General features: G+C 48.2%; 1 protein-coding gene across 3 annotated transcripts in view; it reads left to right on the forward strand.

The window, feature by feature from the left end:
• LOC144936565 (serine/threonine-protein kinase 38-like) overlaps positions 1-11,762 on the forward strand; it is a 42,687-nt gene extending 30,925 nt beyond the window's left edge. For all 3 annotated transcript variants that reach the window (XM_078863769.1, XM_078863768.1, XM_078863767.1), the window contains exons 6-14: positions 288-411; positions 846-1,000; positions 1,565-1,673; positions 2,344-2,405; positions 2,687-2,804; positions 3,277-3,400; positions 4,674-4,769; positions 6,298-6,395; positions 6,919-11,762. In XM_078863769.1, the coding sequence (XP_078719895.1) occupies positions 288-411; positions 846-1,000; positions 1,565-1,673; positions 2,344-2,405; positions 2,687-2,804; positions 3,277-3,400; positions 4,674-4,769; positions 6,298-6,395; positions 6,919-7,049 (1,017 nt within the window). In that variant the 3' untranslated portion in view covers positions 7,050-11,762. The remainder of the gene's footprint in view (positions 1-287; positions 412-845; positions 1,001-1,564; positions 1,674-2,343; positions 2,406-2,686; positions 2,805-3,276; positions 3,401-4,673; positions 4,770-6,297; positions 6,396-6,918) is intronic.
• Positions 11,763-11,994: the final 232 nt, after the last annotated feature.

The raw sequence follows: 11,994 nt of genomic DNA on the forward strand, positions 1-11,994 counted from the left end.
CACCTCCTATTAGCACGGTTCAACATACAGACCTACATACGGTGTCAGGAGGCCTTCAGCAGTGGCTTGACAGGGGGATGTTTTTTGTTTGAAGCACAACCAAATTGCAACACATTACAGCGTGTTCATAAAACAATGCAGCAATTATTTATTACAGTTGAAGAATTTGACAATATGTAGAATTGGATTATTCCGGAGAGATAATGACTTTGAACACTTGACACATGGGACACACACACACACACTTGCAAAGTCGTGCTTTGTTGCGAATCGTGCGACATCTGCAGGTGGCTCACATCCGAGCAGAGCGGGACATCCTGGTGGAAGCAGACAACCTGTGGGTGGTGAAGATGTTCTACAGCTTCCAGGATCCCAAAAACCTCTACCTCATCATGGAGTTTCTCCCGGGCGGTGAGTGTGCGGCAGGGTCAGGGGAAGGGTCTCTACAGCTTATTCGGTTTCCTGTTGGAAGTCAAGTGTGAGACAAGACCAAGGGTGGTTTCTGTACTCCTTCGTGGAGCTTCTGCTGGGAGGTAAAGGTGGAACAGGCTGTCTGGAAGGGTCTATGCCTGTAGGGGACTTTTTGCGGGGAGGTAAGCATGGGACAGGCCAAGAGAAAGGACTGTATACCATCGTGAAATGTTTCCCAAGCTCCACTTCTTGCGACCCTTCTTGATTTAAATACAAATGAATTTGGCGTAACATGCTGTGCCACCCTGCTGTCAGCTACGACCTCATCGACTCTTCGCCCTGGCTCTGTTCTGGACACTGCCGGGGGTTTAGGCTAGAGCAGATCAGGGGGAGGTTTTGCACCCCTGGCTCCAACGTGTGGCCTCTGCGCGCAGGCGACATGATGACGCTGCTAATGAAGAAGGACACGCTGACGGAGGAGGAGACGCAGTTCTACATCGCCGAGTCGATACTGGCCATCGACTCGATCCACCAGCTGGGCTTCATCCACCGTGACATCAAGCCCGACAACCTGCTGCTCGACAGCAAGGTACGTCCGCCTGCCGTGTGCTACCCTGCCGGTCGCAGGCCATCTGGTATGGCCACGAACAGGGACTGCTTCTATCAGGGACAGCCTGTGTGAGAGGCAGCTATCAGCTATGCCTGCCCCCACTGGAAGATGTCAGAGACAGATCCTATCTGAGTTCCAGTGTGATAGAGTGTACATAAACACCTGAGATCAGAGATGGCGTCTTTCATGAGACACCAAAAATCAGAAATATGATGATGCTGCTGATTAAGAGTAAGTATAAGTAACAGCTGCTATCAAAGAGATACTATCAGGGGCAGCTGCTATCTCAGGCAGCTTCCACAAGACACAGCTACTATGATGGACATTTGCTTTCAGGGGAAGCTTCTGCAAGTTTGATTGGTAGAATTTTTTTACCAGGTGAGAACCCAGTGAGACTTCAACTGGCAGCTTTTATAAATGACACCTCATCTTGCGTAGAACAGCTGCTGGTTAGGACAGCTACTCTTAAGGAGCAGCTATTGTTAGGCACATACTGTGTACCACCTGATCTCCGCTGAGAGATGATGTCGCTTCTTCCCCCAGGGCCACGTGAAGCTGTCGGACTTTGGGTTATGCACAGGCCTCAAGAAGGCTCACCGCACCGAGTTTTACCGGGACCTCACGCAGGCACAGCCCAGCGACTTCAGTACCTGTACGGAACACCAACCTATCAACCCACACAGCCACTAACCCATATTTCCATGTGCCCACTTGCCTATGTCCCCAATTGTGCCTGCTAGCCCACCATCCACACACCCACCTGCCCACATTTCCACATGCTCACTTGCTTATGTGCCCAATTGTGCCTGCTCGTCTACATTTCCACATGGCCATTTGCCCGGTTGGCTACGTACCGTGCAAAAGAAGTTCAATATCTATACATGCATGTGCCTGCTAGCCCATATGGCTATGAGGAGCAAGAGCCCACCAGCCCACATGCCTGTCTTCCAACTTCCCCTTGTGCTTACTTAACTTGTGTGACCATTCACCAACACCAGCACACGTTTGCAGTGAATGGTACACTGGGATCTACGAATTCACTGGCCAGGAGCAGGCCTTAAAGTATGTGGGGGTAATGCACTCTACGGCAAATATAATGCAACTAAGGCAAATGTTTTAATACAGCTTTGGTGGAAGAACTAAGTGTAGATTTTAGTTGATAGTTTTAACTGCCGGCATGTTACTCCCAGCCCTGGTGAGTCGCATTGTGCAAGCTCCCGAAGCCTCAGGGGTGGGGACCTGTGCAGCTGCAGGATTTGTTGCTGGGGGTGCCCCCCTTGACTTGGGCGTGTGTCCGTCCTGCTGTGTTTGTATTCCCACAGCTTCCAAGCCCATGAACTCAAAGAGAAAAGCGGAAACTTGGAAGAAAAACCGGCGGCAGCTGGTGAGCCAGAGAACTAAAACGTTTTTATGAATTCATTATTGGAGAAAATTGTTAACTTAAATGAACCCACGACATTTTTTTAGGATATGACCCACGCTGGCGTCGTTAAAACAATTCAGTTTTTACCTTTGATAGTTTTTTTATTATGTCATCTCTCAACCGGTGGCCACTAAGTAAACTTAATTATTATTTTTCAATTCACCACTCAATCACTGGAAAATGTATGATTGGTTATTGATTCTCATATTCTTCATCTCTGTGGCCATGTATCACACGTCCAGGCTTACTCTACGGTGGGCACGCCAGACTACATCGCCCCGGAAGTGTTCCTGCAGACAGGATACAACAAGCTGTGCGATTGGTGGTCACTTGGGGTCATCATGTTTGAGATGCTCATCGGTGAGTCAGCGAAACGACCACCATTTCCACAGCAACCGCCACCACTATCACCGTCGCCTTCACGTCTACTACCAGCATCATCGCCACCACCACCAACTTCTACATGAACATCATTACCACTACCTCCACCATCTCCTGCACTGCCACCACCACCATCGCCTTCACAGCCATAAATATCACTTCCATCATGACCACCACCAACATTATCACCACTACCACCTTCACTACCACCTTCACTACCACCTTCACTACCATCACCATGATCATCACCTTCACTACCGACCACCACGACCACCTTTACTGCCACCACAGCCACCACCACCATCATAGCCACCCACCACCAACTCCTTCACTGCCACACCACCACGTCATATGCCGTGGCCAGTCTTCATAGGTGCTTTCGTACAGTACTTGCCCCAACAGTCTGTAAAAGGCTATACGTGGGATCTTGTCTGTCTGTGCGTGTGTGCAGGGTACCCTCCGTTTTGCTCTGAGTCGCCCCAGGAGACGTATCGCAAGGTGATGCACTGGAGAGAGACGCTGGTGTTTCCGCCTGAAGTGCCTATATCCGAGAAGTCTAGAGACCTCATCCTCAGGTGCCTCCTCCATCCGCAAACACAGCAACCCCTCACTTACCATCGCATCTCCCGTGTGCCATTCCATTTCCCACGTGTGCCGTTACAGTTTTTAATCTAATTCAATAACGTGGGTCTTGTATTTCGATGCAGCAGTTAAAAGCGAGGTGCCCAGGAGATGGAAGAGCAAATATTTGATTCTTTAAACTACAGTAAAACCTTGGATTGCGAGTAATTTGGTCTGCGAGTGTTTTGCAAGGCGAGCAAAAATTTAAAATAAATATTAATTTGATAAACGAGCGAGGTCTTGCAATACGAGTAGTACGTATACGCTTTGTCTGCCGAGCGTCACGTGATCACAACTGATATACGAGTAATTTGGATTACAAACATGTTTCCGGAACGAATTATGCTCGCAATCCAAGGTTTTACTGTATCTGGATAGAGCTTTAAATGGTACTCCCTCGTATGTGTGGTGGTTTTTCTCCGGGTGCTCCGGTTTCCTTCCACATGAAGTCAAACTCTCATTCATGGAATTGGCCAAACATGCCAATGCAGCACCCTCCTGATATAAAAAAAAAAACTCCGACATTCAGTAAGGTTTTCGTAGGTGAAGGGTATTTTCATTAAAGACAACACGTTAATTTCATTGGTTCTATTAAAAGTAGATTTTTAATAAGTTGAACTTGTGTTTAACATCAGAGTATTTCACACATTACAACGTCTCAACTCGCACACGCAAAGTTGGCAGCTAGGCTGGAGCTGCGCTGTATCGTCATGTCATTTGGTGTTTCACTGCGGCCTGCGTGTTGGGAGTAAGTTATCTGTGCAACCAGCCCTACCTAACACTTGATGTAAGTGATGAGAAATTCATCCGATGTAAGCTGAAAGCAAATTAATCGTAGAAATACTGCCGCACGGAAAGGTGATGTCTCGAGGGCAAAAGGTGCTGTCGTGATAACAAGATCGGACCTCCGATAGTGCAGTGCATGTCACATGACATGACCACACTGCCTTGTTTTAGGCTACCAATTCAAATAATCAATATTGTTCAAGGCCACAATTTTGTATACCAGTTTCATCCGTATTAAGAATCATCAGTACAGTATAGCCATCATTTGCTGTCTCTAAATCACCTTTTGGTGCAGATGATTACCGTTAAATTACGTTTTGTGGGCTTGGGTGCAATCCAGATCATAACAGCAGCACAAGTGTTTTGCGGAGGCTGGTGTTTTTCTCCTGAGACGCCATTACCTTGGTTTTCGTTTCCCTTTTTCGTTCACCGCGTTTCCAGGTTTTGCTGCGAGGCAGAGAACAGGGTCGGGGCGAACGGGGTGGAGGAGATTAAGACGCATGCCTTCTTCGAGGGCGTGGACTGGGAGCACATGAGGTCAGCAGCTGAAGCCTGTGTGGCTTTTTGTACAATTGCAAATACAACGTGGATTCATAGAGCATCCACATACGACCGCATCTGGGGATGCTGGGCAGAAAACGGTGGGCGTATTTATTTTGTCGAGAGAGGTGGTCAGTAATAAGGTCTGTACGAGTCTGTGGGTCTCTACGCAAGTCTGTGGGTTTGTATGTGGGTCTATGAGTTACTATATCACCTGTGTAACTTCCTCTAATCTTCCACCATTGGTGACTAGCTTAGGCTGTACACCTGTGGAAAAACAGCTTCATAGCTCATCGGGTTCTTCCAGCTTAAAATGTCCGTCCGTTTAAGTCTGATACAAAACAATGTGGATATATCGAACGTCTTAATTCCACCAAATCTGGAGACTCTATGCAAAGGGTGGGCATGTTTATATTACAGAGCAATATAGGCATTGAGCAGTTCCCACTGCTCATGAACCGAAACCTCCTTCCATGCGTTTGTCCCACTCACGTGGGGTTCGCTGTCCTTGCCAACCTTCTCCACGCTGCCCTGTCCTGCGCCATCTCTCTTTCCGCTCCTTGGGCCACCGTGTCCGATCGCACCACATCGCGCCCCCCCCCCCCCACCTCTTCTGCCTTCCTCTTGTTCTTTTTCCTTCTACTTGCATCACTTGCACCTTCTGACCCACATAATTTTCCTGTTGTCACTCAACATGACCGAAACCACACCAGCCTTTTCTCTCCCATCTACTCTGTGATTTCATGAACCGAAACCAATTCCTTCTAAATAATGTGGCTATACACTTACAAGTTTCCCATCGTCCAGCCAAAATAGAGAGCGGTCGTACAGGTGTGGTGATGCACACCTCCGATCAAACATCTTAACAGCAATGGTTGGTGTACCACGTAGGTTCGTGAGAATCCTACACGGTGGCCACGGGATGATAGTACAGCAAGTGGGTTTGTGAACATGTGTTTGTGGACCTTTTCAGTGTTATCTTCTCGTGTGTGCATTGTGGGTCTTCTCCAGGTTCTGTGGATTCCTGCCACCTACAAAATACGAATTAAAATGCATATTTATATGCATCACAATACAGGACCCTCTTAAAAAGAATGAGACAGTGAGGTTTTTGTGGATAAGTAAATGATGTTCATTTGATTTCAGTAACAAGGCAATGGTGAGCCAGTGGCTGCATGTGTGCATGAGTTGTTGGTCGTGGCTTTTGCTGCACTCCCCACAATGCAGCCCCAGAGTAGCACACCCAAGCACTATCCAGGCTGAATCCTACTTAGCTTCCGAGATCTGGTGAGATCTGTCACATTCCGGGTGATTTAGTCAATGGAATTATCATTATTATTGGTCATACCGACACATTGGAAATAATGAATCTCACACCCCTTTTAATTTCTGCAATAAGTGCAAATCTAAGTCATTTTGTACTGGCAGTTTCTAGTCACAGCTCTCCTGTCGTCGCCACTCTCCCTTCTCACCCTTGTGTCTCATCCCCCCCCCTCCACCTGCCTCTCTGTACCACCTCCACCAGGGAGCGACCAGCAGCCATTCCCATCGAGATCAAGAGCATCGACGACACCTCCAACTTTGACGAGTTCCCCGAGTCGGACCTGCTGCAGACCACCGGAGGTACCGCGGCCTTTTTTTTTGTATCCGATGTTAAGACGGTGGCCAGGTGACTCAGGCCGTCTGAGTAACTGCCCTTGGGTTTTCTAATTCGGTTTTTCCACCGCCCGTGGCTCAAGTTGGCGACGTTTGGGGGGCGTTGCTGTGGCCTGGTGGTGGCGCTGCGTTCGTCGCCCGTTGCAGAGATTCGCGGTTCCAATCCAGCGGCCTCCCTGGTTATTACCGCGGGTGGAATAATCTTAATAATATGCTAAATAAAAAGAATACCTGCAAATCACTCGGTTAGGATTATACGGTGCCCTTATAATGGCTTGCCATATTACGGCACTATTCACAGTATTATTATTACTAAAGAGCAACATTGCTCCCTACCATGAAACTTGAAACGTAGCCCCGTGATATAAAAATGTCGTGAATACCAAAATGTACTTTATAATTGATTTAAGTATTATTATTATTATCATCATCACGACTGACTTGCTCTTCATCCCTGCCCTGCCCCCCGTCCTGCGAACGTCTGGCGCAGGAAACGAGCAGACGACGGATGCGGAGAGCAAGTACAAGGACTGGGTGTTTATCAACTACACGTACAAGCGCTTCGAGGGGCTCACGCAGCGCGGGCCCATCCCCTCCTCTATGAAGCAGCACAAAGTGTGACGCCCTCCCCGGCTCTCGTGCACACAACGGACCGAGATCAAGATCCCCCGCGTAACTTACACAGGTTTTTGGGGACAAGTGCTGTGTTAGCGAGCACCTAATGAAGGCCGGCACGATGTACGAGTTGGGGTGTGGTGGTGGTGGTGTCAGAACCACGCCCGGCTGCCTTAATCTCCCTCGTGGTGATGTTTTACGCACTGCACCAAGTAGTCATTTAACAACCTAGGGGGTAGGTGTCGAACCGAGTTCAGATATTCAACACTGATGTTAGCCGTGGCCAGTAATCAAACTCGGGTTGCCGTGTTCGTAGCTCTGCGATAATCACTCCGCCACTACCCAGCGTGGTGTTGACCACACCACCCTCTCGTGCGCCATGCCGGCCTTCGTAGATGCTCTTCAACAGCACTTCCCCCAACAGCCTGTGTCTTATCTGGCAGATCTTTGTGATTCGCTCTCGCGTACGCACGCACATGCACGCACAAACGCACGCCCGCCCCTACGGAGACTCCTCCGCTGGCCCCCCGTTCGCCGCCACACTTTCACTCGTGTAAAGAAGAGATGAGATGAAAAGCGACGAGGTTGCAGATGAACGCTCTGCTGAGAAGGGAGGAGGACGGACGTGTGTGCCTACGTTGCGCGGTAGCTGGGCTACGGAGATTATTTTTTTGATTTGGTTTACGTGCGTGTGTATGTGCGTGCATGTGCTCGGATGGTCCTCCGCTGCGTATCACAAAACAGAAGGAAAAGAATGCTAAATCAACGATAACTAATTCCCCCCCCCCCCCGCACTTTTCATGATGGAAATTTAAAGTGCTCGAGGGGTATTTGGATGACGGCGGTTGCTGCTGATGGCGACCCTTTGAGAGTCTGAAATCCGTTATGCTGCTGCCGCTACTGCTGCTGTTACGTCATAATCATGCGAACCAGGTTACCCACAATGTTACATAAGACGAGGGGAAACAAACTTGCACCGCTCGCCTCTAAATGACTTGCATTGGCAAACGCTGGCCTCCCGTGAAGTTTTCGAGGAACGGGAGGATTGCCAAAACGCTTCTCGCTGGCTTTAAAGTCTGTGCGATGCTCTGTCGTGCGATGAACCGAGCCACGAGATCGCTCCGGGGGGATCGGAGCAAGTGAGTCGGCAAGCCGTTTCACTTTCAGACAATTCCTGTGTGTGCAGACGAATTACCGACCAGGAGTTTTGTTTTTAGGAAGGGGCACTATTTGTCACTGTCGTTTTCCAAGCGAGTCCTGTTCCACTGATTATTTGGCTGACATTTAAAGTCTGCGCTGCCCTCATCCCCGACAAAGTACATCTATGACGAATCAGCGATTGATACGTTATTATCTATGTATTCTCTTTTCTTTAACGAGAACGGTGTAAGACTTTTGTGCTGTTATGCTGAAATGTGTACCAAAGCATTTGTAGACGTGCCCCCCCACCCCCCATGTCTCCTCTAATGAGAGTTAGGTTGATCCCCTGTGCCATGAAGGGAACGCCAGATGAATTTCCAGAACCATATTTTAAAGGGTGTAATGTATCCCAAGCAGCTGTTAGCAGGGCTTCCGTGAGGGGGGAACGTTCCACCGAGTGGCGTTGCCCTATCAATCGGAGCAGCGTGGGAGCCAAGGGGTCGTAGGAATCCCTGGCGGTGAGGGTGGACGATTCTTCGGAAGGGAGTGCGTCTCGCCTGCTTCGAGCGTAACGCATGGGTGGGGGAACCTTTCCCTTACCGACGGCCGGATAGAACCTTCAAACGCCTTTGGCGGGCAGCCACACGTGAACACACGACCTTGGCATTATACAATAGCAGCGCAAAAAAGCAACGTGGCGTTCCCCGAGTATAATGAGGCCCATGCAATTGACAGAAGTCGCAGTGTTGCCAGATTGCAAATAATTGTGGATGAGCACCACACATAATGAAGTCGTGGGTAGTATCTGTTCCCTGGGCGATGGGTTTTTGATCCCTGGTGCAACAACATGCGGGTCAGCGTCCGCACGTATAATGATGGGGGGGTGCGGCGGGGATTGGACGTTCCATTCTCCTGACCCAACATCATAACCTGCACCTAATACGGAACTCTTCTCGCAGCTGCGGCATGCACAGGTGGCGGTATCCACCACGGAGCGGTCTATCTGTCCATAGGGGTGTTGGGCAGCAGGGTTGGGCGTTGACATTCGAGGGTCGAGGGGGACCTCTTGGTTGTGTCCGGTCCTTGTCGGTTGACTTGTGGACTTGCCCACAACAATCAACGCAGAATGCCTTAGGGTGTCAAAGCATCGTCACCAAAATCATACCGATTACATTTTTTCGTTAAATTCCCAAATGTGCACCCCCGCCTCCAACATCTCACCTTGCTTATTTTTTTGTTATTTGGAAACATTTTGCTAATATGCAGATCGGAGTTGCTGACTGCGACAGTGAGTGGTGTGACGTTTGTGGTATAAAGGAGAAATTAACTCTTGTCACGCCGTCGCGTGCAAGGGGTCATGTGGAAGTCAATTTTTTTCCTTTTGTTTAAGTATAGCCGCGCTTCGGTATTTTTGCAACGTGAACGCATAATCATTTTAAATTAGTGGGCGCGACATGTGGCACAATAGGTATATTGATGATTATTTGGCTACACTTTAGAGACATGCTTTCGCACAGGATTAATTCACTGGCTTCTTCAACTCGAGAGCACATTTTACTGGATATATACATGTAATGTCACCCAAATATAATAACAAAGCATGTTATATTTTCATCAATGGGGGAGGCCTTCATCAATAAGTGGACAGCCCATGGCTCGTGATGATGATGGACAGGCCTTCGTCTAGCAGTAGATAAACCATGGATTGGCACCATATACAGAATGTCAAACCATCTACCATTTTTCAGAGCAAGTTACATTAAATACGGATGGACAAAGAGAAGAAAATATTCTAAGGTTGTTTGCGCTCGTGTTCAAACTTGTAAAGAATGCCTTCGGAAGGGAGCGTGTTGGGAGTGGGAATGACGTGGCTTGTGCAGTCTCATTGAGTGGACTAATCCATTGACTCTTCTCGATCCCGTGCCTGTCCAGAAGGCCCCTTAGTCGGGCCCTAACTTAATCTTATTTAATTTAACTTAAATGGGGTTCATCTGATAATATCTACCGATGCTCAATGATGGTTGAAATCAGACAGGACTGTCTTACTCTTTAAGCAAAACAAATACGATGAAATTCTCGTATCCCATGTGTTGCTTGAATTTAAGTGGCACACCTCGGTATCCCGTTTCGCAGGACACGATTCGACCAATTCGGCAACACACGGGCGTGTGGGTCAACATCCCGTACATTTGCTGCGTGTTTCTTTTGTTGCTGGTGGTGGCATTTTTTTGGTCGTTTTTATTTTTTCTCGCTTCATGTAATATTTTTTTTACCGTAACACGATATATTTATAATTTTAAACTCCTTTTCAAGCAGTCTTAAGTTGACCGTATTATCCACAGCCGTGTGTGTACTCCTGTAGACTGCCGTTCTCTCGCGTAGACGAGAGTGGCCCGTCCGTTCCTCTCGCGAATGGCTCTCTGACGATCCTTACAACAGGAAGCAAATTTGGTCCGTATCAACACGTGTTTGTTTTTAATCAAATGCATTGTTTGTTTTCTAATCGACTTATCATTTCCTCCTTTTCTCCCATTTCACTGACAGTGATCGCAAACATGTTATCGGTTCTAGATTTGAAGTTTTCGTGACTGCAAGGGTCCATACTCTTTGTTTTTTTTCAGTAAAGTCACGTAGGTCAAAAATACATTAAAATAACGACGTTTCGGAGGCAACACAGGCTTCCGTCTTCAGGTGGCACCGTCACAGCAAAATTACTGTATCACTTGATACGTCGCTACGTGACTTAACCAAAACATGTTATAGTTTTTTTGCTCCCCCCCTCCTCTCAATGGGAATGTGTGTGGCTTTGGTGCGTCCCGAGATGCGTACACAAGGCGCTTTTTGTTGCTAATTGCGCGCCCTCGAAGGCGGAGCGGGTTTTTCCCCCATATGCCGTGTTCTCCTTTGCTATACGTGATATAATTTCGTGGAAGGTACATATTATACGTTAGAGCGGCCTGCTTACATATCGGTGGGAGATGCGGTGGTGTGTGTACGATGCTCACCGTATATATACACACGCTGCGGAAAATACAAACAAATATATGTAATACAGAAAATAGGGAACACGCATTTACTGCAGGGCTATTCAAAATATGCAACGGGGCGTTGTACAGTTATATAATGACCTCCTTGGGTGATGGGGTGGTATTTAACAAAAAAACACACGATAAATAACACAAAAAAAACATTAAAAGAAACTGCCGAGAGAGAGAGAGTTGGACCTGGCGCTTGTTTCGTGAATACGGCGCGCGCGCGTTTCTTTCCGTGAAAGGAGCTGCATCTGTGCGGTGGTTTCGGTGGAGAACGAGAGCAGAGTTCCCCGCTTGACGGTCCCGCGACGACGACGCGACACGCGAGGCTCCTGTGTAGTCTGTCCGCCGTGCCGACGCCTCCGGGTACCTGAAGTGTGTGTGTGTGTGCGCGCTACCGACTTGTAATAACGTTGTACATTCACAGCAATAAAAAAAACACACGTCGTCTCTCTCCATCGAGTGACCCCCCCCCCCCCTGGCGCCACTCACCGATCGCCTCGCGCCTGCGATGCTGGCCACCATCGTAACGCCAGTTCCACTGGTCCACAGCCAAAATGCTTCTGAAATAAATGTCGTCCAACTTTACCAATTGTGGGTCACTGAGAATGAAAATGATGCTCAAAATTGTTGATTGGCTATAGTTTTCCAGATATGCTACTGGCTCAGTATATACGACCCTTGACTTGGTGGAGGATAGGTAAGTTATAAAGGGAAGGGATCTCAATTTAAACCAGGAATGACTAAAATACATCTTTGACTGGATCTATGAATACATC

Source organism: Lampetra fluviatilis, chromosome 16, assembly GCF_964198595.1.
Source record: "Lampetra fluviatilis chromosome 16, kcLamFluv1.1, whole genome shotgun sequence".
NCBI classification, from domain to species: Eukaryota; Metazoa; Chordata; class Hyperoartia; order Petromyzontiformes; family Petromyzontidae; genus Lampetra; species Lampetra fluviatilis.